Source organism: Aspergillus piperis (assembly GCF_003184755.1).
Source record: "Aspergillus piperis CBS 112811 unplaced genomic scaffold BO85scaffold_30, whole genome shotgun sequence".
Lineage (NCBI taxonomy): Eukaryota > Fungi > Ascomycota > Eurotiomycetes > Eurotiales > Aspergillaceae > Aspergillus > Aspergillus piperis.
In genome coordinates, this window is record NW_020291620.1 from 57,647 (window position 1) to 85,597 (window position 27,951).

Consider the following 27,951-nt stretch of genomic DNA (forward strand, 5'->3'; position numbering starts at 1 on the left):
CGGATTACTCCATGTATTTACTCATCTCGCTTTTTTTCTTTTCTTCCACAGCCACAACCCTTGTCTACCTTGGTGTTCTTCATGGTTACTGTTTACTTTTTTCCATAGTCGCGAGTACCCCCTTTTCCCCTTTGATTCTGTTTTCTTTTCTCCAGGGGTTTCATCCTATTGTGCGAAGGCAGTGGTTGCATTGTTCATTGACTGACTATTGACTCTGGCCATGGCTGCGCTGCGGGGGAAGGTAGTTAAGATCCATAGGTAACTAACTGACTAATTAGTTAGTAGGTAAGGTAGGAAACTCGTCTGGTTGTTTTTGAATAGATCATCATCATCAATCAATCAAACATTCAATTGGATCTGGTGTTCCTTAATATCTTAATTACTATCTTATCTTATGTAACGATGCATGTAGTACGGAAGAAGGAATATATTACGGTATTGAATATCAAATATCCATTCTTAAAGTACACTAAGAATATATTGGTAAGGGAAGGATAGTATAGTATAATTATCGTGTATCGAGGTAGGGGTTTTCCTTCCGATGGACACATTATGATCATTCGCCGTGACACGTTATATCATACTTAGGAAAGAGGTAGCTAGACATGTGAGAAGAAGAGAAGAGGTTAAAGGAGGAAGAGGGAAAGAAGGGAAAAAACAGTAGACTGAAAGGAGGGGTCAGAGGATGGATGGATGCTACATGTTCACCCGAGAAGGAATGGAGTAAGGATGGGGTAGTGGAAGAATAGAGGGAGGGTGAAGAGGTCAGTCATGGCTTTCTCCATTCACGCCATTTACCTCGGGGTGGTGACCATTTGCATGCCCATTAGTATCCTCAGCGGAGTGTCCGTTGGTGTGTCCGTTGGACATGCCGTTTGTCATCGGCCGAGAAGTAAAAGCGTCTACGATATCGGCCATGCTCATGTCACCGGGAGGCACGGCTTTGGCCTCCGTGGCGTGAGAGCCCACGGTTAGGGTGGTCACGCTGGGGATCATCTGTTCAGCATGCAGGCGATTAGCCCAGCGGAAAAGGGCTTCGTCGCCACGCGCACCTCCGGCGACGAACACGAAATCCGGCGTGCGGGGTAACTGCCGCAGGACGGATTCGGCTGCTTTGGCCTTGGACACGTCCAGAGGCTCGACACTCACGGCGCCCTGGCTGAGGACCACGCGGATGGCTTCGCTTCCCCGTGTGCCGTTGATCTGATCTGCTAGGCTCGAGGCCTGGCGCCCGGCGATCTCCGGATCATGCGCATGCTCGTAGCAGAAGTTCATGAGACAACGACGCTCCTCCATCTCACTTCCTTCAGTTCGTTCATGGTAATACTGGATCACTTTGCGGATGCCGTTCCGCCAGTCCTTAGCCTTTTCCATGTCTACTAGCGTTTTCCAAGTGTATGAGCCGACTTCGCGCTTGAAACAGCCATTCTCGGCGATCAACCCCACCTTGGTAGAGAGTGCCTCCAAGGCTAAGTCAAGCTGCTCCGGACTCTTGCTGCTCGTCACATAAACAATATTCTGGGGATCTGCTAGCAAGCGCTCGAGCAGAGCGATTAGGTCAGTTGAAGATCCGTTTTGAGGAGCAATGATGCCGTCGTCTTCCAAGAAGAAAAGGCGTGAGCTGGAATTGTCATACGCCTCCTTCACGGCCTTGACAGACAGAAGGGACACCTGGCTGAGTTCACGAGATAGCTGCGTGCTGTGTGCATTAGTCAGAGCGGTGTGGAATGAGTTGAACCATGCGATCGCTGTGTGAGGGGTTTGCTTTTCAAGCAAGAACTGCCAGTTCCGCTCCTTCTGCTCGGGCGTCATGGAAAGCGCCTTATTAATCGCATCGGCAACCTCTTTGTAATCCCAAGGGTTAACCAGAAGTTCGTGCCCACTGAAGAGGGAAGCGCTCCCTGTAAACTCGCTCAGAATAAGAGAGCCATGACGCTGAGATGCCAGAATTCCATCCTGACAATGAATGTAATCGTGGCTACTAAGGTTCATGCCTTCCCTAAGGCTGGTGACCATGAAGATATCCGCCACGCTCATGAGGGCCAAGAACTGGGAATAACTGATATCCTGTCTCAGGAGTACCAGGGGCTGATGAGTCAAGCTGGAGTACACCGAGTTTATCCTCATGGCAATTTTCGAAACTTGAGCTTCCAATTCAGGCAGCTCAGAAGCCGAAGCGACTTGAACAAGGACCACCTGGGCTAGTTAGTATCAAATGTATTAAACCATGCATTGTGCTTCGCCCGAACATACCTTTTCCCTCCACTTAGGGTACTTCTTCAGGAAAAGTTCATAAGCGAGAAGCTTCTGCTTGATACCACCCGGAGCATCGAGCCTGTCACGAGCGACGATCAAATGTTTTCCCTTGTATCGAGAGGTGATATTGGCGATCCAATCCTTCACATGTGTAGTCCTGCGCAGCGCGTCGAGCGATTTGACGTCAACACCGATGGGCATATTCTTCACATGGACGAATCGTCGGTCGAGTTGTACGCCGTCAACGGAGACTTCCAACCTCAAAAGGCGAATGCAAGATTGAAGAAAATGATAGCAGTACTCTTCCGTCTGAAAACCAATCAGATCCGCACCGAGAAGCCCTTTCAGCAGTGCCTCTCGAGCGTTCAGGCAGCGGAAGATTTCCGACGAGGGAAATGCAGTATGCATGAAGAAGCCGATTTCTGCCTTTGGCAGCCTCTCCCGGAGCATTCCCGGAAGAAGCAGAAGGTGATAGTCATGTACCCATATGCTGTCACCAGGACGCCAGTATGCAGCAATGATTTTTGCGAATGCCTCGTTGACTTTGACATACTGCTTCCAGGAGTAATCGTCGTACTCGGTGTGTCGCGGGCTTTCCTGCATCTGATAGTGGAAAGCAGGCCACAGGACAGCCCGGCAGAAGTGGGTGTAATGACCTTCGAATTCGCTGTCGCGGACAAACACAGCAAGCGACTCGTATTCATCTTCCAGCGTCTCGAAGATACTGGCACGCGTGCCGTCTCTCAATGAGTCCGTAGGCATACCCAATGTGCCCACCCACATCTTGTCCGTCAACATGCCTGCTTCTTCGGCAGCATTGATGGCGTTCCGCAAGCCACCATTGCCCTGTTCAGCTGCCTTGACAACCCAGTCAAGCTCAGAGAGCAAAGCACGGGGACTCCCGTGTTCTTCTTCGGAGCTCAATACATCTACAGGACCATCCAGATAGGGCGGGTTGTCCACATCATCCCCTGGCCCAGGCCGGCTCAGGATGGAGGGACCCGGGTGAAGAGAAGTCTTTAAGCGCGGCTGATTGAACTTACGGCTCTGGCCCCAGGAAACGGTACGAGGTTCGCTAGGGCCTGGGCCGTTGGGATCATCTGCAGCCGGAATCTCACCTGCAGCGCGCGAGACATAGGGCTTGAAGATCCTTTCATCGTCGGTGGTGGCGCCAGGAGTTAGCGACAGACTTATGCTCTTGGAATGGTGCTTCCTGTTGGTGTCTGCTAGTCGCCCTATGATTCGGCCCTCTCCGCGAGAAGAGCTACTGGATGACTTGCGCCGAGCATGTCGCAACTCGGTAGCTTGAAAGTCAATGGTATAGGGGAGAAAGCTGGACAGTGTGAGTGAGAACTCAATCAACTGCGAGATGAAGAAGGACAAACACATACAGTGAGGCAATGAAGACCGTCATTGGGGTGAAGTGACACCGACAAAGTCTAGCCTATTGTATTGTTCAAGGGCTATTGCACAAGGAATTGAGGGGGGGAGCTTTGGAGGTTCTCTGGAGGAAAATGAAAGGCTGAAGTATGGAATTATGCGTGCCGCTTTTCCCGGAGGAATTAAGTGAATGATCCGTGGAGATTTGATTTCTTTCCTGTCCGGACCAAGGGAGGCTAAAGAGGGTGTGGGAATGATTTGATATGCGACGGCAGGAGCTATGTCTTAAGTGTCACGGGAGGAGAGTGAATTGCGACGACCCTGAAAATCCCGGGGACAGGTTAGACACCCGAGCCAGAAGATGAAGAAAGCAGGGAGTGGTGACGTTGATGATTGGACCAGGGGGAAGCCGTCCAGACCAGGGAGATGAAGCACATGCGAAAATGACAGGAACATTCTGGGCTCTTCGGGGGAAAAGGTGTGACTGGAGAGGGGCATGTTCCAAGCGCGAAGGAGGGGTTCGGGCAGGTTCTTTGGGCTTGTCTTGGGCAGAGAGATGCCAGTCCAGTCGCATCATGAGGGATGCTAAAAAAGAAAACAAACGAGGGCAGGAGAGTAAGAGAGAAGGGGGGGAAATTGGGGGGAACGGGGACCCGGATCTAGGCCACCAGGATTATGGTCTCAGATCACAAGCCCGATGCATGGCATAGATGAAGCCAAAGACGCAAGAAAACTTGCCTGGCAGCGCTGCTATAGCCTTGCAGCTTATAGTGGGCAGACCAATGAGATCAATGACGTTGTGGTTCCCGTGGGATCCGCAGTCTCTCCACCGGCACTAAGATAGCGTTTTGGCGATGGTTCTCGACAATTCGACCGGGCGTTGGGTCGCTCTGTCGCGCACGCGCGCCTTGTTTCCGCCAGACAATGGGAATGGTCACCGAAGCACATGGAACACCGGGTTGGTCAATGATGATTCCGGCACCTCCAGACAAGGAACGGGTAATTGAGGGATGGAGACGGGAAGGAAGAGAAAGTAGGAGAAGAAGAAAAAAGTGGGAAGTGGAAAAGGTGAAGTCACAAAGAGGAAATGGTGAGGGGCAACACGAAATGAGATGGAAAGCGGAAAGCTTGAAAGATAAACCAAAATTACCATCACCACTTCAATCTTTCCCCTTCAACTTTCCATCCATCACCACCAATTACTCTACACTACAACACTACTACTACTACTACCACTTGCTAGTCTTGTCCCCCCCCTCTTTCTCATCACCTCCTTTCCCTTCCCTCCCAGCTACTCCCCTTATATTATCTCGCAGTCTCCTATCAATTCCCCTCAATTGACTCATCTTATCCTCCACCATCCTCAAAGCGGGGCACACCCCTTTTGCTCTGCTCTCAATTGCATTATCTCTTTTCTCCCCCCAATGGCTGCTAACGGTCATTCTTCCGAAGGCGATCACCGCCTGTTGATCGTCTCTAATCGTCTACCTATCACCATTCGTCGCTCCGGGGGTGGGAAATATGAGTTTTCCATGTCCTCTGGTGGCCTGGTGACTGGTTTGAGCGGACTATCAAAGACCACGACCTTCCAGTGGTATGGCTGGCCAGGACTGGAAGTACCAGAAGATGAGGTCGATTCCGTGAAACAGCGATTGCAGGAAGAGTTCAACGCCACTCCCGTGTTCATGGACGACAAATTGGCAGATCGCCACTACAATGGCTTCTCAAGTACGTATCGTCGTGATTCCCCTCTCCACCTGCATCGGATGCGCTTCCGCACCTATCTCCTGCGGCTGCCACCTGGCAGGGCGCGACAGGTCCCTAACGGTTGCTAATGTGAGCTATCAGACTCAATCTTGTGGCCTCTCTTGCATTACCATCCCGGTGAAATTGTTTTCGACGAAGCTGCCTGGGATGCGTATCGTGAGGCGAACCGTTTGTTCGCGAAGACTATCGCCCATGAGGCCCGGGAAGGGGACCTTGTCTGGGTCCACGACTACCACCTCATGCTTCTTCCGGAGGTTCTCCGCGAAGAACTTGCAGCCTTGGGCAAGAACAATATCCGCATTGGATTCTTCTTGCATACTCCGTTCCCGAGCAGTGAGATCTATAGAATCCTGCCCGTGCGGAGTCAGTTGCTGCGCGGCGTGTTGCAGTGTGACTTGATCGGGTTCCATACCTATGACTATGCGCGTCACTTCCTGAGCTGTTGCTCCCATATCCTGTAAGTGACCACTTGCTCTCTGGCCGAATGTAGGCTAACGTCCCTGGCAGTGGATTGGTCACGACCCCCAGCAGTGTCAAATTCAAGGACAGATCTGTTGCCGTGGGAGCTTTCCCCATCGGCATTGACCCCGACAAGTTCACCGAAGGCCTAAAGAGCCCCAAGGTGCAGAACCGCATCGCGAGCCTTGAGAACAAGTTCCAAGGCACCAAGTTGATGGTCAGCGTTGATCGCCTTGACTACATCAAGGGTATTCCCCAGAAGCTGCACGCCTTGGAGGTCTTCCTCTCCCAGCATCCCGAATGGGTGGGCAAAGTCGTGCTGGTACAGGTAGCTGTCCCGAGTCGGCAAGATGTTGAAGAGTACCAGAACCTGAGGGCCGTGGTGAACGAGCTGGTGGGCAGAATCAACGGAAAGTTCGGTAAGACTGGCAATGGCGATGCAATCCTCCTCTTGCGCCTGCTAACAGCTTGACTCAGGAACGGTCGACTACATGCCCATCCACTTCATGCACAAATCGGTGAGCTTTGATGAGCTCATCGCGCTGTATGCCGCCTCCGACGCGTGTGTCGTGTCGTCGACTCGCGACGGGATGAACCTAGTGTCGTTCGAATACGTTGCAACCCAGCAGAAACGCAAGGGGGTGCTAATTCTGTCGGAGTTTGCTGGAGCCGCGCAAAGTCTTAACGGCAGCATTGTCGTCAACCCATGGAACACGGAAGAACTTGCCAATGCATACCACGAGGCCGTGTCGATGAGTGACGATCTGCGGGCCCAAAAATTCGAAAAGCTCTACAAATACATCTCCAAGTACACCAGGTAAGCTGACGCGGCCTATTGATGAGTATACAACACATAGTTAGCTGACGTTAATGTCGCAGTGCTTTCTGGGGCAAGTCATTCGTTGCCGAACTATCCAAGTGTTCAACCTGATTGCTGTTATGGACTGCAGCGGTTTCCTTGTTTCTTTTCATCTCCTTCATTCATCCATTCGTTCACACTCATTCAAGCAGCATTTACTGTTTATATTCTTGGCGAACACGAGCACGGCGAACATAGTATCTGGGCATAGCGATCTTCTAATCCATAGATTAAATAAGAATTCGGCAAGCGACACAGCATAATAAAGATACCGCTTAATGCAGGACAAGACGAGACACCTTCTAGAAGATTGATTAGTAGATACTAGCACCCAAACTAAAGTAGTATGTAGTAGTAGTAGTGCAGAAAACTTAATTTCACCCCCCCCCCCCCCCTCTACACACCGCACAGCAAGCAAAGCACAGCAAGCACACCACCACGCCGAACCGAACATCCATCGAAGAAGTAAAAAAAAACCCATGCTTCCAAACCTAACCACCACAATACACATGACACATGGCAAGAAAGTAAAAATTCAAATCAAGCCGCGTACGTTATCTGATACATCCCAACAATGATCATCGGATTATCCAACAAAACCCAACCACACATCCCTACCTACGCTATCTGAAACAACGTTGTCCATAATATCTAACTACGTGCCCGGGGACAAAGAGCAGAGCAAAGCAGATACTTACCCGTCCCGGGCCGGGAAGGGGAAGGGATTATGGTACCCGGTTTGGAGGGTGTACGTCATCATGTACATATATGTTGTAGATCATTTTCTTGAGTCAGTTCATACAATGTATGTTAGAGATGAGATTGATTTGTTTGGATTGTTGGTTATATTTTTAAAGTGGATAATGGGAATAGATAGTAATATAATATACAATACTTTATAGTATATATTTATAACAATAAACTGCAGAGTACATAGAGGGAAAAGTTAGAGTATAAGTGTAGTAGTAAGTAGTAGTACCTACAGATATATACTTCCTACATCCTGCACAGTAACGGTAGTACTGCAGCGCAGCGGCAACGTTCATTTACCTACCTGCCTGCCTGCCTGCTATGCTACCTTAGCAAGAAGTCAGACAAGACAGACAGACAGATAGGTCGCAGGTAGTATCAGTAGTGGCGAATCCACAGTATTGAAGTTATGCTATACGGTATGTGTGCGAATCAAGCAAGTATGCGTGTAGTATGCATGTATGTATGTCCGCGAGTACTTGAAGCAAGGAACTGGATCATATCTACTACAGTATGCTGTCTATCTATCTATCTATCTGTTTGTCTCAGGTGAAGATGAGTCGCGGTTGCATCATCACATCATACATACGTATGTATATATATGTATCCCTAGACTAGTTTACTCTATGTAGTATCTATCTACATTAATGTGTATAGTATGCTATAGTATATTATATTGTAGTAGAGTATAGTTAGCGTATCTGCAAGTAGTATCTAATCATGACTTCACGATGACACGGCCCGCTAACCACAAACCACAACCACAAACCACGAACCAACTAGATAAACTAAATAGTACGTAGTCTAGTGCCTCCAACTGAACTGTGGATAAGTAATCTCAGTAACTGACTGTGATCCTTGGGTCAATGAAACCTGGTACGAAAAGATGTGGGTATGAGATTCTGTCGGCTTGAGCCGCGCGCAGTTTTTAACTCCGCGTGACTCCGTTATTCCGTTGATGTTCTTCTTTCTGCTCAGTAATCCGTACAGTATTGTTCTTTGGAGGCAGGCACTGAAGAATCCACCTAGAAAAGAGTTGTCGTAATCATGCCAGTTCAGCATCGATAAAAGACCCACCGCACCTTACATTGAAGGATTTTCACCAATCGGGAAAGGGACGGCTCACGTGTTCGGTTTCAAGGGTTCAATTCCGCGTCCAGGTTCAAAGAACAGTTCGGGTTAAGTGGGATGCCGTAAAGCCCGGGTTCCCTTTAGTTAGTTACTTAGTCATCTGCATAGTGCTGCGTAATCCAACCAAGTAAAAAACTAACTAATCTCTGGAATTGCAATCTTCTTAGTTCTTACCAGGTGTGAAGGTGGTGCTAATATTAGCCATCCCCATATTTTATTTCCCTACTTATCTAGAGTGTAGTAGTGAAGAAGATTTATAGTCAATTATCTAAACCATGGAAATATACCTGTGTAGAATAGAATGTCCTCAAAAACAAGAGATGAGATCGTCCAGGGTCTCGACCATCGATGGAATGGAACACAAACCCGAGAACGAACTGGAAAGGGTTGTGACTTTCTCTCACAATCAATCTACCACTTACTGAACTCGGAAGGAAGAGGGAATAAGAAAAAAGCAAAGCCACACATAACCGGATGAGGTATCCACGCCAAGCCCCCTGGCCAGGGTCTAGGACGGTGGTATTGACTGTTGACACCTTGGACAACAAACAGAAACGGGTTTAGGGCCATGGGTCTGGAAGCTCCCTCTAGCCAGATCTTGTCTCATGCCAAGACGGACGCTTGCGCGTCTCCGCCACCCATCGTCCTGTTTAGGAAGGATGCCGTAATCCTGTAACGCCGACTGGTTTTATCTCCGTTGGATACTTTCCGCTTTGAGTTGGTAGGGAGGAAGATATGCGGACAGTCGGAGAAGTCGGGTTTCCGGGTCTTCTTTTTAATTTTTATTTTGTATCTTTAGTTTCCCTCCTTGAACACTCTCGGTATAACTGTTATCGAGTTCAGGTGTTCATTCAGCGCCGCCATTCAGCTGAATGATTAAAACCAATGGTGTAGGGTGCTCTGGATGTGTTATATGCATGAAATGATTGGCCTAGGGAATCCCTTTTTGGGAGGGATAAATAAAATGACGGTGGAAATGAATTGGCGATTTGTGGTACATGAGAACTGTCAGAGTGGGGATTCACATTCATCAGGGTGCAGATGCCGCGTGTGCTTCTAATGCTAAGAAGATAGGGCGCTGGACAGGTCGTCTTATATGTACAGAAAGGACGTTTATGCGTACGGACTGCCCAGGGCTTGCTTCAAGGGTGTCGTGCGCATACGGCGCGATGATTGTCTTCTGATCGCTGTGTCTATCATGGAGTCGTCCTCCAATTGAAACATATAGAAGTCTGCCGTGCAAGGCGCAGTCTGAACCCTGATCAAGGTTGGCTTTTATAAGTCATCAAGATCACCATGATCATCGCCGGCCACACGACGGCTGAAGTCTGTTCCGGCTAGGGTTTGGATTGCTCGTCTTATAGGAGGGCTCATTTAAAATGACCCTCACATCCTTCAAGGCCACGACGTACCCAACATATAGTTCGACGCCAGCATACGAGCTGCCCCTCCAATTGCTTCTGTGGCAGCTTTCCGAGTAATTTAGCTGGCAAATAGTGCAGTTCTTAGCCTTACATGACTATCCAGCTCCCTCTTATTTGCCCAATCCCTTCGTCCGCCAGAAAATCGGCACCCAAAATCGGGTTCGACTTCATCCGTGATTCGTCAGCTGAGGGGAATTTGGTGAAGTGGGTTGAAAACTCCAGCACTGGATTGAATACTCGTAAGGCTACGGGCCATGCCGCTCTGCCAAATTGCCCCTTCTGGTAGAGGTATTGGAGTTTCGTGTCTGAATAGGTGTTGGAGTCATGAAATTTCCCTCCTGGTGGAGGAAGAGCTCCTTAAAATTCTGTTGATGGTGTGCCTAGTATCGACCATTGAAGTGGACACGACGTGCACGGAGCACGGTCGTTGCGCATGGTAGCGTACGATGGTGACATTTTTAGTCCGTTGGTCAGAGAGCCGCGTAAGACAGGCAGGCTGACGTCGAACGAGATCCCCATGGTGCGGACCCAGAGCGCGGAAGATTGCGCTCGACAGTTACCCGATCGGGAGATGCAAATCTTCTGTATAGCGGGACAGGACCTCCACGGGGAGGGTGTGGTCGGGAAGATGATGAAGCTCTGAGGATCATAGTGGAATCTGTGCAAGGATTGCGTAGACGAGGTTGAGGGGAAAAGCCAGTCCCAATGTCAGATCGCGACGAGCAACCCACGCGGACATGGCCAAGCTTTTTGAGGGATTCATCAGCAGGTGTGTCTCCTCTCTGTAGGGCCTAGGAAGAGAGTGGAGATAGAGAAAGAGGGTGGAAAAACATAGTCTAAATTCTATCTACCAGTGGTCCATACTAGTATAGTCGAATAGTAGTTTTATTGGGCAGTTTGGAGTTGTAGTTGTTTTTGTAGAATGCAGACAGCCACACCGTTGTTAGCATAGAAGAGGTCACGATGGACAGGGAGAATCGACATCGGGTTCGAGAAGTGGAGCCTGAAGTTCAACGATATCGACCTAATCGGATCGCGACAAGGAGTGATTGACAAAGAAGAAATATACTTGCGGGAAGGTTGGGGTCAATAATTGGGGAAAAGATCGGAGGAGAGTCTGCAACGTATGGATGCAGTTTGAGAGTCAAGAGAGGGTTTGGGTTGGGAAAGGGCTGGCTGTACGGACAGAAAACCATACTGATCAACATCAAGGCAATATTGCCAAAACCCGGGAGGAGGGAACCATGCTACCAGCAGGAGAAAGCGAGGATAAGTGCGTGGCAGTAAGTGCGACGCAGCAATGCAAAGCAGCGGACCGAGGAGAGCGAGGGTCTTGGCCATGGTTCAGTTAACTGTTTCGGGGCGGGACACACGCGGCTTGCGGTGCTGGCGCGGGGCCCTGATTGGGGCGAAGAGCTCAAGGCTGACGACGCTTCGCCCTCGCTGCTGGCGTGGAGAGAAAAAGCGCCAATGGCCAGAAAAATCATCACCTCTCCTGTGACTAGTCAGTCCCTCCGTCGTCGTATTACTACTAGTATTGCGTATTGTTCGGCCACGGTCTGCGTAACTGCTTCTCGACTCTCTCTTAGCAGTTTAGTTAGTTACCTTCCCTTTCTTCCCTCCCTCCCTCTCTCTCTACTCTCTACTACTCTCTCTCCTCTCCTCCCTCCCTCCCCAGGAACTACTACTTCCTTACCTCGTCGTAGGTATCTTCAACAACCATCCCTCCTCATTCCTCTTCTAACCGCTCTCTTCCTCTCTCTCGCTTTCTTCCCTTTCCCTTCCTTCTTTTCTCTCTCTTCCTTTCCTCTTCACTCCCCATTCGGTTTCCCTGCCGCCCGCCCACTCCCCTCTAAGCTGAACCAAACCCTTCCTATACCCTTTCGGTCGTTAAACCCTTTGACATAATTTCATCCATTCTCACACTACTTGATTATACTGTAGCCATCTCGACATCTGGCTTCAGTATCCTCCCATCTTCATCACCACCTTGATCCCTCCGTAGTCGTGGCGGTTACGTTGACCAGCGCCAAGCGTGGCGACCGCCTGGCTAGGCTGTGCGACTATCATTACAATCGACCGACCTGACGGACCTTCCAACCTACTACTACTACCTGGCCTGTGTCGACATCACTCTTCCATCCAATCCGACCTTCATCTCTTTCGTGTTTCCTCCCTGCATCTGGAGACACGTTACTAGTCGATCACGATCACCCAGGATTATCGCAAATCATCCAATCTGGAGATTCACACGTCTTACACTCGCTGGTGTCGTTGACCCTACCCCCTACCACCATGGCGGACGGTCGACACCACAACCCGGCGCTGCAGCCTGAGAACTTCGACGCCTCGGAACTTACCAACGCCTTCGAACAATTGATGCGCAACAAGAGATTCAACCAGCTTCAGGAACAGTCCCGAGCATCCTCCCGCACACAATCCCCAGCGCCCGCGGCTATGTCCCCTGGCCTGTACCCGCCTCATCCCTCGCGAGCACCACCACCACCGCCTCCGACCGCAGCCCAATACCCCCCTCAAATGCCTCCGCAAACGTCGGCTCAATCACCCCTACTCCGCAGTCTACCCATCTTTCCTGCTCCCCCACAAGATCCGGCTTCCCTCAAATTTCGCAACCTTCTCCACGTTCTTTCTGTAACACCGACCAAATATGAGAACCCAGGCCTTCTGGATGAGGCTCTCGCCCATATCCCTCTCGACCGGTTGTACTCGGAAGCAGAGGAAGAAAGTCAGATTATGCAGGCTCAGGCAGCTAGTGTAGGAGGAAAGCCGGAATGGGGATACCAGGACTGCGTCATCCGGGCGCTTCTAAGGTACGTTTTTCTAAGTATTCAATCGTCCCATGGGCTTTACTAATCAATTTCAATATAGGTGGTTCAAGAACTGCTTCTTCAAATTCGTCAACAATCCCCCATGTGCTCGATGTGGCTCCCCCTCAATCGCCCAAGGAATGACTCCCCCGTCGCCTGACGAGACCGCGCGTGGTGCTACTCGTGTCGAATTATACCGATGCTCCGAAGGAATGTGTGGCTCCTACGAGAGATTCCCCCGCTACTCGGATGTGTGGCAGCTGCTGCAAACTCGACGGGGACGTGCCGGTGAATGGGCCAACTGCTTCAGCATGTTCTGCAGAGCCCTTGGTGGCCGTGTACGATGGGTGTGGAACGCCGAGGATCACGTCTGGACTGAGGTTTACTCTGAGCATCAGCGCCGCTGGGTGCATGTAGATGCTTGTGAGGAGGCCTGGGATCAGCCCCGTCTCTACACTGAGGGTATGTGTATCCGGCTTCGTATGATTGACATTCGCTAATCATAGCTATAGGTTGGGGACGGAAAATCTCCTACTGCGTTGCATTCTCGATCGATGGAGCTACCGATGTTACTAGACGCTATGTTCGAAGCCCGACACGGCATGGCAAGGCCCGAAACCGTGCTCCTGAGGAGGTGCTTGTGTGGGTGATCCACGAGATCCGGAAGAAGCGCCGGGAAAACCTCTCGAAGACGGATCAGCGACGCCTGATGAAGGAGGATGAGCGTGAAGAGAGAGAGCTGCGCGCCTACACTGCGTCCGCCCTTGCTGCCGAACTGAACAATCTCTTCCCCCAGAACACTACCACCGGGCGCCCCGAGGATCAGAAGACGCCCGCCTCGCGGCAGGACGTTCCCATGGAATGGCTCGACACTCGGCAGAGGAACCATGGCCATTCTGGCCCCGACGGATCGCACAACGGCCGGTAACTTTGCGCGTGTCTCAGCCCTCACCCCCCCATAATGTCACCTTGCGGCAAGTAAGGCTCGGTGCCTCTTGATCGGTACGCAGCGACCGGTCGGGACTTCGGTTCCCCGCAAGGTACGACCCTACACGACCACATAATCTGGCTGGACCGTTTCTCGATGGACGACACATGACACGAGATACACGATTGGCCTCCGCCTATTATCGGATTCACATCAGCGGCATCGCATGTTTTACGACTCGCTACATCCTCCACTGCTAGGGAGCATTTCCGTATGGATTCTAATGACACCCTTGCCGGCGTCCGGGCTCACGTCCGGACGAGAATCGGGTCGTTTCTTGCCCAGCCGCGCCCGAGGCGACCGCCTCGGTCGGCGGGCTGCGAACACTAGTAGTGTTCGCCAACAACACTTTTTGTTCAGTGATGGTCTTTGATCATCCTATTCTATCTACTCATTCATTCTGGATTTCCTTTATTCTGTGACACTTTGTCCACCACCAGATCATTTCCTTTCCTTTATTTATGATGCATTTTCAGGTTATATAATCGGATACCTTGGGGAAACGGGCAGGTTGGGAGGCGCGATCGTGACAGGCTTTCATTTGGATTCGTTTTAGCCTTGAGCATTTCCTCAGCTTCTCCATATTAATTTCCTTATAATCATTTTCAATTTTTTCATTCTCATTTTCGTCCCGTGTTCTTTGTTAGGGTGCATGCCAAGCACTGGCGTTGGCCAGTCATTGCCGCGTTTATGAGACAGCTGTTTCGGCGCTGGGGTCTGACAGGCGCAGCGGCACCTTCATTTTCCATTTTTGTTCTGACTCCTGGCGATCTCAGATACCGAATTGACATCTACTGATATTATTTTTTTACCACCATGCGTAGATGGGAAGATACGTGCGTCGCCCAGATTAAGCCGTTCGTATTGCAATCCAACCAATTCGTACTAAATTAGTTCTGCCCTCTTTTTGTGTCCTTGCACTGTGGATAAACAGATAGTTCGACACGATCATCTTCAAGATGATAAAAGATATCCACTTTGTCTTGGTCGAGACCCTTATCAAGATCAATAGATCGTAGTTACTATGGGGTACATCTATGCCTTGTCTGTCCCCTAAGGAGGATGAACTTACACACGCACCATGATCAAGACTTTTTTTTCGCGCCTCGCCCGGACTTTCCGGAAGTTGAACGGACCCTCCAGGGCTTGCCTGCCCCATCCGTCTTTTCTCCAACAGACCCTGACCTACCCTCATACAACTATCAGGCCATACGCACATACTTACATACAAAGAATTATAAGAAACAAGGGACCATATATATATGGAAGTTAATAATAGAACCGTCCTTAATACAACAAAAACACAAAGCTCACACGAAAATAGAACGAAGAAAAAAAAGAAAAAAAGAACCCTTAATTTCCCCCAACCAAACCACACCAAACCAAGCCTACCAGCCAATTTTACTTTCCCTTACCCAATGGAAGAAAGGTATGGATTCAGACGGTAGGTACCTTGCCCCAAGCCAAGAAAAGCTTTCGAACCGAATGAGAGAGAGAGAGAGAGAGAGAGGGAAAGTGGGAAAGCATATTCAGGGTCCAACTAAATTCTCCAACTTACCCAAAAAACCCACACCCACCCACACCCCTTTTTACTTTCCTAGTTAGTAAGTTACCTCTCACTCTCTCCACTTGAGAAACCCACAATTTCAACCCGTCTTAGACTAGCCTAGACCCCGACGACCCCCAAACAGGTTACGCTAGATCAAATGAATCCAGGGGGGCCTTTTTTTTTTTTCCTCCCCGGTTTAACAATTTCATATTCTATGTCCGGGATATGTATGGATTGATGCAAGATTATGTTATGATTTGAACATACCAATGGAAGTTGGTAAGTATGATATGAGAGCGTGATGCTAAGGTTTCAGAGATGGAATGGAGGGAGGGAGGGAGGGAGGGTTGGAACGTGGGAACGGGCCAGGTCAGGTCAGGAACGGGTTGGATTTGATCACCAGAACAGGCATCATTATTTCTCAAACTGGAGGTCATGTTCTGTTCGGGGTATGTATGTATGGGTGGAGTGGAGAGGAGTGGGCCGGGTTACCTTGTGTACTGTAGATACTACTGTAGATGGAAAGATACTAGTAGTAGAAGATGCATTGCATTGGGATAAGAGGATAGAACGGGTAAAGAAGGATAGGAATTACCCGACCGTGTGTGTGTGCGTGTACCTGGCTAGTGACTTATTGACTATCGTGTCAGTTCGGGTGTCGGATGATGGTTTAGAGGATGAGGTGAGACTGGGAGGGAGAGTGAGACAGGGATGGAATCCGGGTTGTTGATTGATTGAATGATTGATTAATTATAATTTAATTGGATTATTGGTATTATGGAGTGAGTGAGTTAGTGTGTGATTGTGGGTGTGGGTAAGTAGTAGTGAGGTATGGTTCAGGAACAGGAATGTTATTCATTATCCATGTACTTTGTGCTTCAGCCATGTATGTGTATATAGACATTTCATGAATGAAATATTCTTAAGCATTATACATATTGTATAAACATATATTGAATATTCAACTTAATACATAAAGTCATTAACATAAAGAAGAGATGGAAGCAGAAGAAGAAGAAGAAGAAGAAGAAGAAGAAGAGAACCCCGCACGGCAAATCCACCAGCTAAGAAAGGCTGATAGCATAAGAGCTATATTTAGATGGAAATAAAATCGGCGGTGATCTGCACTGGAACAGGCGCTTGTGGTTCGTCGGTTGTGATGTCATGTGAGTGTGCGATTGTGTGGTCATGGTATTGCTGTGTATTTGTATTTTATTTCGCCGTACATTATGTACGATGCTTATGCTGCATCTGTAGGTATGAGTTGTGGAATAGTTATGGAATATATCTTGGGTAGTATGTTCATTGATTTATTAGATGTCGAGTAATGTAATAGATCATAGTATGTATGTAGTTCATGGATAGAAGGATTTTTACTATGTGGTACTTCTACTAAGTTTATTTAATGGGAGGTAGCAGGTAGTAGACATTGAATATGAATGACGGATCTTCTTTTCTATCATCCTGTTACTCTATATATATTTCATCCAACGTCGTGATAAAGAGTAATGATAACGTTGACATGACTGGAATTAGTACAACTTTTTGTAGTAGGCACGAACATTCAATATTCATAATTACTATGCGAGAAGCAGTAATAACGAGTCCCATGTACTCACCCCAGCCTTATGATATATACACATATGCATAGTATATATACAATATAGGAAAGGGAGCATGAAGAAGACTGTATTCTGAGCATGGCTGCTTTCTTCTTGTTATGTCAAAGGTCTCGCAGCGCACGCAACAAGAAGCGATAAGCACGATTATACAAATCAATGAGCTTGCCATCTATGCTGTGTAGCTCACATGAATGGCGAGCAAACGAACAAACACTACTAGTGTATAACGTGGCGAGGAGCCACTGTGGTACTAAGTGGTCGTTCGAGTATGAAGATAGGGTTTCACAGGAAAAAGCAGTGTAATGATGGATCCATCTCACCCAGAAAGAAGATCACAGGGTAACTGGCTGAGTCTAAATCACTGCCAATGCATTTGGCAAAAGTTGCTACTTGGACATCGTCTGTCCATTTCAATATCTCGCGATGTCTTCAATGAATGTTTATACGTATCCGCACAAGACATTATGATATCATGTATATACAATAAAGTGCACCCGTCGCTTAACACGGGTCACACCGAATATTCACAGGAAGAGATTTCTACTTCTCACTTAAACCATGCTCTTGAAGCTGGGAGGTGATTTAAGGAAACTTGCGATCGACGGCAAAGACTTCAGCTTGGGAGTCTGTGGCCTCTCATCGTCCATTGGCGGTAACTCCGGACTCACGCAGTTCGAGTAGAACCGTCCGAGATCGCCGTCAGATGTGGATTCACATGGCGATGTGGGAGTCGCAGGACGCGGAGAGCGAGGGACGTGATCAGTCGAGATACTGATATTGTTTCCGAGATACTGGGCTTGGTTCCGTATTGGTTGTGCAGAGAAACATGCCCGAGGGACGAGGCCTTCTTTGTTTGTTTCGAGGACGGTCACCAGTGCCTAAGTTTGTTAGCTAGAGTTATACGGAAGGGGATAGATACAATGTTGGTGTCTTACCCATCCGTCTTCGTATACTAGGTGCAGGATAGCCGTTTGACCCTCCTTCAGCCCAATGTGCTCAGGGCTGACAGGGCGGAAATCCATATCGACGCGATACACACGAGCCAATGAAATCGGTGGTGCTCCAGGAGAAGTGGGTATTTCAATAGTAGGAACCTCAATCGTAGGACTTCTAGAAACTGTCGGGGAGCTGGAATTGGTCGATGTGCCTCGCGAAACGGTTTCCACTGTTGCGACATTGGCTTCTGGGATCCTGCCAGTCTCTTCTCTTGGTGGGGTGTTGGACACGGTGACTTCTTTGATTCTGCCCATGTCTGCGCCGACTAATGTCTCAGTCGAGGAATGTAGACCTCGCAACGCGGGGTGAATGTCCTTGTTATCCTTGTTATTGTTGTTGCTACTGCGCGCCTGAGGCAGAGACAAGTATGACCGATGGATTTGACGGAAACCATCCCGCACCACACTGTTGGGATCGTGCATGTACTCAGAAGCAGGTCGCGGAACATGTACGTGTGACTTCTGCCAAGTAGACCGTGCAATGTTGGCAGCTGTACGCAGCATTCCGCGGCCATTAGCATACACCTTGAGTGCCAAGTCTTTGATCGGTTTGTACTCTGACTTGGGAGCTCCAGGAAGACGCACTGAACTACAACGAAGACGCGATCTGGTGGATTTGAACTTGATGGTTGATACACCATTGCAGAAGCTGCTGGCGCACCTCTTCATCATAGAGGGTTGCGGTGGGCTAGGGTCTGGTTTCTCGTCCCTGCCCTTGTTACCAGCTATCGCCTTTTGCAAGGCACGCTTCTTCCGGTGCAATGACCACACGAAGAAGCCTAGGATGGCGACGACCGCCACTGCGACACTGAGGCCGATAGCCAACTTGGTAGACAGGGGGGTAGGGCCATGCGAGGTACCTGCGGCGGAGGCTGCTGTTGTTGTACTGGCGGGCGTTTCTGTTTCGGTCGTGCTGGAGCGGCTGGGTGTGCTATTGCTGGTTGTGGAAGTAGTCGATGTCATGCTCGTCCAGCTGTCTGTTTGTGTAGGAAGGGCCGAAGTTTCCCATGTCGCGCTTACAACTGATGGAGATGGCGAGTTTGGAACATATTGACTAGTCCACGAATCGGCATTGGCCTGAGCACTGTTGGCGGGACTTCCTTCAGACCACGATGAAGCTGAGTTTTCTGTCGAAGCAACAGGACTGGCTTGGGCGGCAGCACCACCCTGCCCTCCTGAACTGTAGGAGGCACCGCTCGAGCCCGAGCTTCCTGTGCCCGTGCTGCCTGAGGACATATCGCTTGACTGCCCCGATTGTTGACCGTTTGAACCTTGCTGACCGTACGAATTGCCCGACGAATATCCTCCGTACCACTGACCGTCGTCGTAGGTAGATGACGAACCTCCGTACGAAGAATACGGAACGGCGGAAGCTTGAGCTATTTGAACATCCCTTCGAATCGCACCAGAGGTGCGGGAGGATATGGCCTGTCGCATGGTTGTAGATCACTAAGGTCGTACAGAAGATCAAGTATGTAGCACGACGTGAACAGATGGGGCTGGGGAAGAGAAGAAGAATTTGAAATATATGGCCGCATGTTGAACTGATACGTATTTAATAGGTCTGATATGATTATTGACGGTCGATCCATAGCGATGGACTGAACAACAAACTGCCCCCTTTGGTGCTGTTGGCTTCAGCTGGGAAGCTGGATGTACATCAGTGGAACTGACTCGTAGGACTTGGTTGTTTGTTGTTTGGCTCGGTATGTCGGATGTCCATTCTTGGGGGGAAGAGGCATACCACCAGGCTTGCTCCCCAATTCATTGGCTCTCAGTGAGTAGACAGGTGAGGGAAGAAGGGTGTATCCGCGGAGTATTGACCGGGGAGACTGCTCAGGAATTTTGGCGTCGTCTGGTCGACGTGGGATGGAGAAGTTGAGTTGGCGGAAGACAACACCACCACCGCACCTCTAGCTAATATGTCTACCTCAGTCTTCCCTCCAATTTTCTTGACTGCTCGGAGAGTAAAAGCCAATGGCACAATCCCTAAGAATGCGAGTCTCGCTAAAGAATCCAGGTACAAGCAATTGATGTCACTCCTCTCTTCCCTCCCATCTATACTTGTATAACCTGAACCCATCCAGCTTACAACATAAACTATCCCTTCCAGAACTGACTCTGTCCATATTGTATTCAAATGAGGATTAGCATCTCATCCATGGAACCCATTAACTAGCACCTCATCAGTCTTCCATCTCGCAACTCACTCGCCTCCTTGTCAAGAATGTCCACACATTCCTCTGCCCAGCCACCAGCCACCACAACAGCTGAATTGACGTATACAACTTGAGGCACAATAAGCTTGTTTTCTTCCAGTAGGTCAAGGGAGAATGCACGTACCTGCTCTTGCTGATGTTTACATCCTATCCTATCCTACCCTATACACTCCCAAGCATTGACCGTAGAAGAAGCTTCTGGAGATCCTAAATATAATCCATCACGACGCCCACACTCTGTAAGCACTCTGCTAGAATTAGTAGTAGGAATAAGCAGCAAAGAATAGTCAAGGATAGGATTCGACATCCTTATACAATGGATATATATACTACATACATCTACCCTAATTATCACTGAGTACCCCTACTCCTGACCAATTGAACTACTATCATAGTTACTCTCACCACTCCAGAACACCAATTCCATTTCCAATCCATAGTAAAGGTAAATTCTTAAGTTGCAGTACTAGTTATACCACCACCACCACCACCACCAAACCCTGACTGAATCCATCAACCGCCCACCTACAGACCAGACATCCCAAATAAGCGCCTATCGAAGACACGTCAAACGCCGAAGAATGCCAACGAAATTAAAACTACACAAAATCCACACTCCATCGATATAGGTACACTTTACTCTACATAACCTGTTCTTACGCCACACGCATACATACGTACATTCCTCGGCTGGGTGATGTCTTTTTCTTATTTACCTATCTCTTCGGATAATGTAGACTTGTGTATCCCTGGATTAGATAATTACTGGGTGGGTGAGTGAGTGGGTATCTTGGGGTGAAGGGGTTTCTGTGGTGATCGGTGGGAATGTAGAGGTGTTAGTTTGTCGTATTGCGATCTGTGTTTGTTTTGGGGATGGGTGTATGGATGTACTCCGTAGTAGTAGCGATCGTTTGGGTTTGGTAATAAGTTGTGGAAGGTAGGAAGGAATGATGATAGTTAGCTTAGGATATGTGATCGAGTTGGGTGTGTAGATAATTAATATTAACTAGGGGTAGTGTCAGGGTTCTCTCTCGTCACATAACTATTACTAGTAGTCCTATGTCGGGTGTGATATATATAGTGGTACTATGCCAAGCAGGTGTTCATCTTAATATATTCCAAATCACTCAATTCCATCCATTAAACAGTTCATCAACTATTAGGGTATAACTATATCGCCTGCACGCTATCACGCTATTAAAGAAATGCTAAACCACCCTCACCACACACTCAATTCCTCGTTTCCTCAAATCCCCATCAATATTCCGAATCTCCTTTACATAGTACGGCTGCCTCGGCAGCTGCAACTTCCATCGCTGTCGCAGATGCAGCTCCCGCAGCGGTTCCAAGAACACCGGGATCTTTTCCACCGGCTCACAGAACCAGCTCCCGCTCAGCTGCAGTGTAAATGTCTGCAAGCCCTGCATGTGCGTGAGAGCCAGACATGTCTCGACCCACTGCTGCCGGCCAGCGGAGAAGTAGACCGACTTGACGGGGTCCTTACAGGGGAGCCAGTGGCCCGGGAACGCCCAGCGGAGCTCGACTTCGCGGATGGCGTCCCAGAAGTCGGCCGGGATGGTGGGTCGCAAGTATGTCAGTGACCAGGTATTGCTGAATTCAAAGGTGTTGAGCGAGTAGAGCATATAGATAGACTCGCAGTAGCTGAGCATGATATTAGTATATGAAGCTACGTAGTAGGTGTAGAAAAGTGACTTACATCTGTTTACATGTCATCGACAGCGCCAGCAGACCCGCCGACACTTTCATGCCTGGAAGTCCACCGCGGCAAATATCGCATGCGCTGGTCTGAGAACAGACTACATGTCCCATTCGCCGGTTCGGACGCTGTACGATGTGGATGCGCATGCCGCCTAGGACCATCTCCCAGATCATGAGTCGCAGCTCGGGCGATAGCCTGGCCAGTAAGGCGCTTTGCGACTGGATGGCCCATTCCGTTCTGGTGTCGGGTTTAGAGGGCGTCCGTTGACCTTGAACGGCGCTGTATCGACGTGACCTGGGGAGCCCGGAGGGTTTGTTGTCTGGTGAGCGATGGACGGTTAGTGTGTTACCAGAATATGGAGAATGACTGGTAACTGGGATATACGCACTCTGGTAGCGATGCGCCAACACATCTTCCCAAGAAAACACACCCTGCTTGGTGCGCGCCATGGCGTCAGGCGTCGTGATATGGCACGTGGACAAAAGACGAGATGGAAAACAATCAATGAAGCACAAGTATAGGCACAAGGCGGGATCAACCCGTCAACAAGCCATGATGTCAAAGTAAGAGTCGAGATGGGTCACAAGTATGCGCAATGATCTGAGAGACACAGATCAACGTGAGGTAGGAAATGGAATCGATCACGCGAGATCCGGGGTGAAGGACAACAGTAGGCGATGGAGAGGGGAAACCGACAGTAAGCGCCAGGCTTAACCGAACAGATCCATGGCGAGGAACAGAGACACTGTTGGGGGGTGGCAGATATCAACAAAAGACAACCTCACCGGAGAAGATCATTGTGCCAGTCAGAACAGGTCATAAGCAAAGTAGATCCGAGAAAGTCGGTGAGATGCAGCGGACTATTTGGTCATGGGTTGGTGGTGGTTTAAATGCGCCGGCGGGAGATAAACCACGATAAGCTGTGCCGGAGACAGTCGGAGACTGAGGAACGGTTTCCGCTGGCACAGATGGCATTGGCTTGTCTGGAATAGTATGACAGCCCGCCAGGTCATCAGGCAGCCACTATCTCTCTGTCCAACGCAGGGCGCGTCTTTCCTTCCGACGTTTAGGGACTGGTCGGGCTGCGCTGGCCCGAGGTCCACCCCCCGTATACACGTATCTCTCCCGGTCCAGATCTTTATTATGGTACCATGGATATGTTTCCCCGCATTGAATGATTAAACATTTATCCTTCTATACTAGTTTACTCTGGCCAGTCTATTTCTTAATATATTCATCTGGAGATATGCTACACCCTGCCGTAGCCCCGTCCGTCATCTCTTCCCCTTAATATGCACCCACTCCAAAAGAACCGCCCCTAACACACTGCAGCACGCCATTGCACCCCCAACACAAAATGGATGTGTTACGGCTCTGTTATACGCGACAATGACCGAATGGTACAGTTCCGCCGGCACACGACTTACGAGATCCGTGGCACCAGCGTTGACCACCGTCTCTGGGTCAATAGAAGGTACTCCGCTCGCAATGACCCGGATTAGCTGGTTCGTAATAGGTCATCGCCACGGAGTCCACGATTGCCTCTACAGAATTCTCGAGAACATGATGATCGAGGCGCTCAAAGCAATACTGGCAGGGGAGCACTGTCTGGCTTGGCCAGATGCCGACTGTAGAGCGAATCCCACCTCCAGTCCGAGGAGAACCTGGTAGCCATTCCACTTGGGGGTCTCGATTCGGCCTAAATAGTCGGAAGCCGGGTGTCAATAGACATGAAGACAACCGTCAGATAATTTAACAGGACGTAGTAGCCGGTCACGGACGTCAAGATACCAACTGAGACGGAAGCGACAATAAACCAAGTCAACGGAAGGTTCATGATACCGGTTCTATGGCACTTGCTCTTTTGATAGGTTGAACCAGATAGGGAGTTGTACCTGTCAGTGATGATTTCATATACATCGGATGGGTTTTTTTATATAGTCAAGCAACACATAAAGCACTCCTCGACGCAGGCGCCAAACAGTCCGATGAGGAAGAGGCGAGGCCGAGGCCAAGAACGATGAACAGGAGCTTGGTTGTGCTGGGGTATTGATTTAATCATCACCAAAATGGAAACTATAAAAGCATTCGTCTTTTTAGCCACAGCAGAAGTCATGATGTGTCTCTCGAGAGGCTTCAGTAACCGCCTTCTTCTCCGTTGAGCGAGCCGCCAGTTCCATTATGGAGAGGGATAGCTTGACACTGTAGAGACACAACATGACGTGCAGCACTAGTAATCCCAGACGGGCAAGGCCTAGCATGAATGCACATGACTTATGCTGGCTCTTTCATGCCTCTTCTATTCAGCTGCACAATTGGCTAGTACGCAGCTTTGTGTGATAATCTTATATTCTCCTATAAGCTCGTAATACTAGCCGGTTAGCAGCAAATCATACTACGTGGTTATACTTTGCTAGGGATGCTGCAACCCACCATAACGGGCAATACTCCGCAGCTACAATGTAGCTAGCAATGCAGCGTAGGATAAGAGGCAATAGATGCCACTGACTACAAGCATCTCTGATTAGGAACGGTTTTACAATATTGCAAGGGGGTAGTAGAGGCACGGCTAGAGGCACGGCCCAAGTTGAAAGCGAGCCAAGTAGTATAGAGACAGACAATATAATATCAGCATGACTTAGCCTAGCCAAGCTTTAAGTACTTTGTTATCTCAATTCGACTCATATCTATTCGTCTTATAGTAGCAGAAGTGATATCCATATACTCAACTACTGCTGAGTAGTATCACCATCACCACCACCCCCCTCCCAACAATCTACCACATCCACGGCGGCGGCCTCACAACCGGCAACCGATTCACAAACCTACTAACCTTCCCCCTCCCCTTCCTCACCAACCCCTCCCACTCACCCAGACCCAATCCCCCTAGAAGACACCTACGCCGGCTTCCTCTGGCTCTACACGCACGCCCCCACCTTCGGCATCGACAGGGACAGAATAACCGTCAGAGGGGTATCCGCAGGCGGATGTCTCGCCGCGGGACTAAGTAGCCCTGCTTCTCCGGGACAGGCAGCAGCAGCAGGAGGGCCGCCCACGGATCGACGGCCTCATACTATTCAGTCCGATGCTGGATGATCGGAATCGGCGTCTGCGAGGGAGTTCGAGGGAGTGGGGGTATGGGATCGGAATGATAATGAGAGGGCGTGGAGGGCGTTACTTGGGGAGGAGAGGAGTGGGAGTCATGAGAAGGGGGTTGTGTGAGTGAGTATTTGGCGCCTGGGAGGGCGGAGTGGCTTGGGGGGGGGGGGGGAGGCCATGCCTAAGAAGGTTTATTTGGATGTGGGGAGTACGGATACGTTGAGGAATAAGGGGGCGGAGAATTCGGGGGTGGTTGAGGAGGAGGTGGTGTGGGAGGTGTGTTGCTTAGGTTTATAGGGGGTGGGTTACTGGTTAACTTGGGAGTTGGTTTATAGGAGTGTGGATATTGGTGGAGGGTGTAATGCATTGTTTGGATGAATGGGTGGATTCTTCCAGATTGAGCGAGTCTCTCTTTCTCCGTTGAATGAATGAGCGTGTGACAACGGAGATCAAGTACAGGCCATACTTTTACGTTAAGATACATGGTCTTAGCTTAGTTTCCCTTCCAAGTAATGGCTCATGCAGGAGATGGCGTCGGGTTGGGTGTAGCCGACGCAACTGACCCCAGGCCCAGTGTGTTGGTCGGACATGCCACGCGCAAGCCCTGCTGAAGGGCCGACAGACCAGCTGGGCCCAGCTTGTCAATGGTGGGCGGAGCCGGCACCGTGCCGACGTACGCATTGAAATTGTAGATTCCGCAGATGCACGTGTTGACAATGTCCTTCAGGCTGGTGTCGCTGAGCACTGTCTTGCCGTCGCGGACGAGAGCGAATTTCTGCTGTCCCACGCCCATGGGAACAGTGAAGGCGCTGGCGCCGGCTGGTGCATCGAACTTCTGGCTGTTCTGCCCCGAAGCCACTTGGATCGTACCGGGAGACTTGAGCAAGGAGACAACGAAGACTGAATCCTGCAGGGACTCCCATCCGTTCGGGCGTCCGCGGAAGAAGTTACCAGAGGAGTTGTTGGGACTGCCGTCCATGGTAGTATCGGTGCTGTCGCAGTTGATGTTCCTTGGAGTCGGCCGGTACCAGTAGATCAACTTCTCTTCGGTGATGTACTTGTCGGGAGACTTTTCGCCGTTCTTGTATGCAGCGATGAAGGGCTTCGACATCTGGAGCCAACCATCGTGGGGCCTGAATCGCTGGTCAGTATTGTCTTGCTGGCTGTGAAGACGGCGTGAGACTTACATGTCCATGACCCATTTGGATGCGCCATCATCGGTGTGTGGAGAGGCCAGCGGTGCGATGTAGTGTGACTCGCCGTAGTCATTCCAGGTAACAATTTCCACAAACCGAGGTGCAAGGTTCAGAATCTCGAACCAGCGGTTGTACCACAACAGATCCGAGGGGAACGCCCAGTTCTTGCTGTAGGGCACCTCACCACCGAAGTGCGTAAAGAACCATCCAGAAGCAGCTGTACAATATTAGCAAGACTGATTCAACACATCGACAACACAGAGGGATACTTACGGGCAATGTAAGGCTTTCCATTCAGAGCATTGACGTATGCTTTATCGCCATCAGCAACAGTCACGTTGCGACCAGCGCTTGGTGCCTTGTTATCGCCGTTGTTATCCCAGGCCATCCAATTCAATGCCCCCTGGATGTTGCCGAAATTTCCTTGGCCAGGGTGGAAGTTCGGTGCGAAGAATACTTCAGTGCCGGCGGCGGACTGCATCTGGTTGATGTCGAGACCATCTCCCGCGAATGAGGATGCGAAGACCTTGTCATCGACCTTGAGTTGAGCCGGCAGGCTTCCGTACTGCCTGATCTTTTGTCCAACAGTAGATGCCTGTCCGATATTGTACCAGTTGAAGTCGAAGGAAATGAATACTTTCATGTCATTGCGTGCGGCCGATTCGTACGCAAAGTTGAGCTGCGTGTCAGTGTAGGGATCAACCCCAATATTCAACGCAAAGGCATCGATGCCCAGGGATTTTGCACGTTTCATGTCATCATCATAGTCCGCAGCGCTCTGTCGGTTGCTAGTAATGCCGATCTAATCTGTTAGTGAAGCCCAGCCATATCACATCCAATGGAATGCTTACCATGAAATGGCAAAAGACCAGTCGATCAGTCGACGCTTCAGTAGTGCCATTCACTGGATCAGTAGTATTCTGGCCCGTGGGAGCACAGCTCGCCGCGGTAAAAAGCCCAGCCAGGGCCAGAACGGGTAACTTGAAAAACTTCATCTTCGAAAAATCAACCAGTGATCGAGACTAAGCCAAACAGAATGCAAAAGAGATAAAGAAATGACAAATCAAGACGCCTCAAGCGCCTCTAGATCTGCAAATCAAGGAAAGACTGACCACGAAAACAGGCAAAGAACGAGCCTGGGCAGTGTAGATGATATAGCTCTTGGATGCAGCTCTTTGTCGTCTCGCAACAAAGATGCTAGTCAACGCTCTGTTTCAGCAGACTATCTCCGGAAAGACCCAAATAATTGGCTTACCTCTTGGATTGAAACTTCAGATCTCTGATTTTGAGCTGATAGAAGTGAAACAGCTTCCACTGGTGTCTTTTATAGTCACCTTCAGTCGTTTGTATGCCGGCGAATACCGACATACCTCAACCTGTGGCATCATGGGGCCCAAACCAACAACCATCTGCGCCCCGGTGTGCGCATGTGACAAGATTTGGCAATCTCCGCCGTCCTTGAAATTTGTCTCCGACCGTCCTACGACCTGGACTTTGGAAACGGTGACAAGGAATGGATCTATCCACCCGGGCACAGAAGGCACATCCCGACGTTGGCTACGCCACGGGAACAATTGAGTCAACAGATCGCCAGAAGTGATCAAACTAGAATCGAATGAGAGTGAAGAGCATCACCGTAATGGTCCAATCCCAAGACAAAACAGGAACACCATTGGAGCCCTGAAGGCGCCAATGTTTGGAAAAAAAAC

The 27,951-nt window shown here is 49.6% G+C and overlaps 9 protein-coding genes across 9 annotated transcripts; 4 read left to right on the forward strand and 5 right to left on the reverse strand.

Moving 5' to 3' along the window:
• Positions 1-523: 523 nt before the first annotated feature.
• BO85DRAFT_197704 (trehalose-6-phosphate synthase) lies at positions 524-3,906 on the reverse strand. The gene is made up of 3 exons (XM_025654494.1): positions 3,648-3,906; positions 2,254-3,589; positions 524-2,196 (listed from the first exon to the last, which is right to left on the reverse strand). Exons 1-3 carry the CDS (start codon positions 3,668-3,670, stop codon positions 766-768), a joined length of 2,790 nt encoding a protein of 929 aa, XP_025510458.1. The 5' UTR covers positions 3,671-3,906; the 3' UTR covers positions 524-765.
• BO85DRAFT_197713 (uncharacterized protein) lies at positions 3,836-4,458 on the forward strand. The gene has a single exon (XM_025654495.1). It carries the CDS (start codon positions 4,026-4,028, stop codon positions 4,344-4,346), a length of 321 nt encoding a protein of 106 aa, XP_025510459.1. The 5' UTR covers positions 3,836-4,025; the 3' UTR covers positions 4,347-4,458.
• Positions 4,459-4,925: 467 nt separating this feature from the next.
• Positions 4,926-6,816, forward strand: BO85DRAFT_197725 (glycosyltransferase family 20 protein). The gene is made up of 5 exons (XM_025654496.1): positions 4,926-5,364; positions 5,485-5,860; positions 5,911-6,281; positions 6,340-6,679; positions 6,742-6,816. The coding sequence occupies exons 1-5, from the start codon at positions 5,061-5,063 to the stop codon at positions 6,791-6,793; spliced, it is 1,443 nt and encodes a 480-aa protein (XP_025510460.1). The 5' UTR covers positions 4,926-5,060; the 3' UTR covers positions 6,794-6,816.
• A 1,315-nt stretch (positions 6,817-8,131) lies between these two features.
• Positions 8,132-8,803, reverse strand: BO85DRAFT_453863 (uncharacterized protein). Its single transcript, XM_025661150.1, has 2 exons — positions 8,777-8,803; positions 8,132-8,680 (listed from the first exon to the last, which is right to left on the reverse strand). The coding sequence occupies exon 2, from the start codon at positions 8,531-8,533 to the stop codon at positions 8,276-8,278; it is 258 nt and encodes an 85-aa protein (XP_025510461.1). The 5' UTR covers positions 8,534-8,680; positions 8,777-8,803; the 3' UTR covers positions 8,132-8,275.
• Positions 8,804-12,128: 3,325 nt separating this feature from the next.
• png1 (peptide-N4-(N-acetyl-beta-glucosaminyl)asparagine amidase) lies at positions 12,129-13,895 on the forward strand. The gene is made up of 3 exons (XM_025654499.1): positions 12,129-12,857; positions 12,916-13,316; positions 13,367-13,895. The coding sequence occupies exons 1-3, from the start codon at positions 12,322-12,324 to the stop codon at positions 13,780-13,782; spliced, it is 1,353 nt and encodes a 450-aa protein (XP_025510462.1). The 5' UTR covers positions 12,129-12,321; the 3' UTR covers positions 13,783-13,895.
• Positions 13,896-14,769: 874 nt separating this feature from the next.
• BO85DRAFT_197861 (uncharacterized protein) lies at positions 14,770-15,570 on the forward strand. Its single transcript, XM_025654498.1, has one exon. It carries the CDS (start codon positions 14,905-14,907, stop codon positions 15,445-15,447), a length of 543 nt encoding a protein of 180 aa, XP_025510463.1. The 5' UTR covers positions 14,770-14,904; the 3' UTR covers positions 15,448-15,570.
• A 1,960-nt stretch (positions 15,571-17,530) lies between these two features.
• On the reverse strand, positions 17,531-19,445 carry BO85DRAFT_407601 (uncharacterized protein; the record flags this gene model as incomplete). Its single annotated transcript, XM_025657365.1, has 2 exons — positions 17,531-17,891; positions 17,949-19,445. The coding sequence occupies 2 exons, from the start codon at positions 19,443-19,445 to the stop codon at positions 17,565-17,567; spliced, it is 1,824 nt and encodes a 607-aa protein (XP_025510464.1). The 3' UTR covers positions 17,531-17,564.
• A 1,805-nt stretch (positions 19,446-21,250) lies between these two features.
• On the reverse strand, positions 21,251-22,893 carry BO85DRAFT_453865 (uncharacterized protein). The gene is made up of 3 exons (XM_025661151.1): positions 22,336-22,893; positions 21,945-22,266; positions 21,251-21,889 (listed from the first exon to the last, which is right to left on the reverse strand). Exons 1-3 carry the CDS (start codon positions 22,394-22,396, stop codon positions 21,436-21,438), a joined length of 837 nt encoding a protein of 278 aa, XP_025510465.1. The 5' UTR covers positions 22,397-22,893; the 3' UTR covers positions 21,251-21,435.
• A 2,670-nt stretch (positions 22,894-25,563) lies between these two features.
• Positions 25,564-27,237, reverse strand: BO85DRAFT_383690 (glycoside hydrolase family 71 protein; the record flags this gene model as incomplete). Its single annotated transcript, XM_025656525.1, has 4 exons — positions 25,564-26,179; positions 26,234-26,459; positions 26,516-27,044; positions 27,094-27,237. 4 exons carry the CDS (start codon positions 27,235-27,237, stop codon positions 25,564-25,566), a joined length of 1,515 nt encoding a protein of 504 aa, XP_025510466.1.
• Between the last annotated feature and the right edge of the window lie 714 nt (positions 27,238-27,951).

Bases quoted from the DNA above. Each gene is read 5' to 3' on its own strand.
- BO85DRAFT_197704 (XM_025654494.1), bottom strand. From the start codon at position 3,670: ATGACGGTCTTCATTGCCTCACT. The intron at 3,590-3,647 runs GTATGTGTTTGT...CACACTGTCCAG, and splicing joins ACGGTCTTCATTGCCTCACT to CTTTCTCCCCTATACCATTG. The intron at 2,197-2,253 runs GTATGTTCGGGC...TAACTAGCCCAG, and splicing joins ACCCTAAGTGGAGGGAAAAG to GTGGTCCTTGTTCAAGTCGC.
- BO85DRAFT_197713 (XM_025654495.1), top strand. From the start codon at position 4,026: ATGATTGGACCAGGGGGAAGCCGTCCAGACCAGGGAGATGAAGCACAT.
- BO85DRAFT_197725 (XM_025654496.1), top strand. From the start codon at position 5,061: ATGGCTGCTAACGGTCATTCTTCCGAAGGCGATCACCGCCTGTTGATC. The intron at 6,282-6,339 runs GTAAGACTGGCA...AGCTTGACTCAG, and splicing joins CAGAATCAACGGAAAGTTCG to GAACGGTCGACTACATGCCC. The intron at 6,680-6,741 runs GTAAGCTGACGC...TTAATGTCGCAG, and splicing joins TACATCTCCAAGTACACCAG to TGCTTTCTGGGGCAAGTCAT.
- BO85DRAFT_453863 (XM_025661150.1), bottom strand. From the start codon at position 8,533: ATGCTGAACTGGCATGATTACGACAACTCTTTTCTAGGTGGATTCTTC.
- png1 (XM_025654499.1), top strand. From the start codon at position 12,322: ATGGCGGACGGTCGACACCACAACCCGGCGCTGCAGCCTGAGAACTTC. The intron at 12,858-12,915 runs GTACGTTTTTCT...ATTTCAATATAG, and splicing joins GTCATCCGGGCGCTTCTAAG to GTGGTTCAAGAACTGCTTCT. The intron at 13,317-13,366 runs GTATGTGTATCC...TCATAGCTATAG, and splicing joins GCCCCGTCTCTACACTGAGG to GTTGGGGACGGAAAATCTCC.
- BO85DRAFT_197861 (XM_025654498.1), top strand. From the start codon at position 14,905: ATGAACTTACACACGCACCATGATCAAGACTTTTTTTTCGCGCCTCGC.
- BO85DRAFT_453865 (XM_025661151.1), bottom strand. From the start codon at position 22,396: ATGGCGCGCACCAAGCAGGGTGTGTTTTCTTGGGAAGATGTGTTGGCG. The intron at 22,267-22,335 runs GTGCGTATATCC...ATCGCTCACCAG, and splicing joins GTTGGCGCATCGCTACCAGA to ACAACAAACCCTCCGGGCTC. The intron at 21,890-21,944 runs GTAAGTCACTTT...TATCATGCTCAG, and splicing joins TCGATGACATGTAAACAGAT to CTACTGCGAGTCTATCTATA.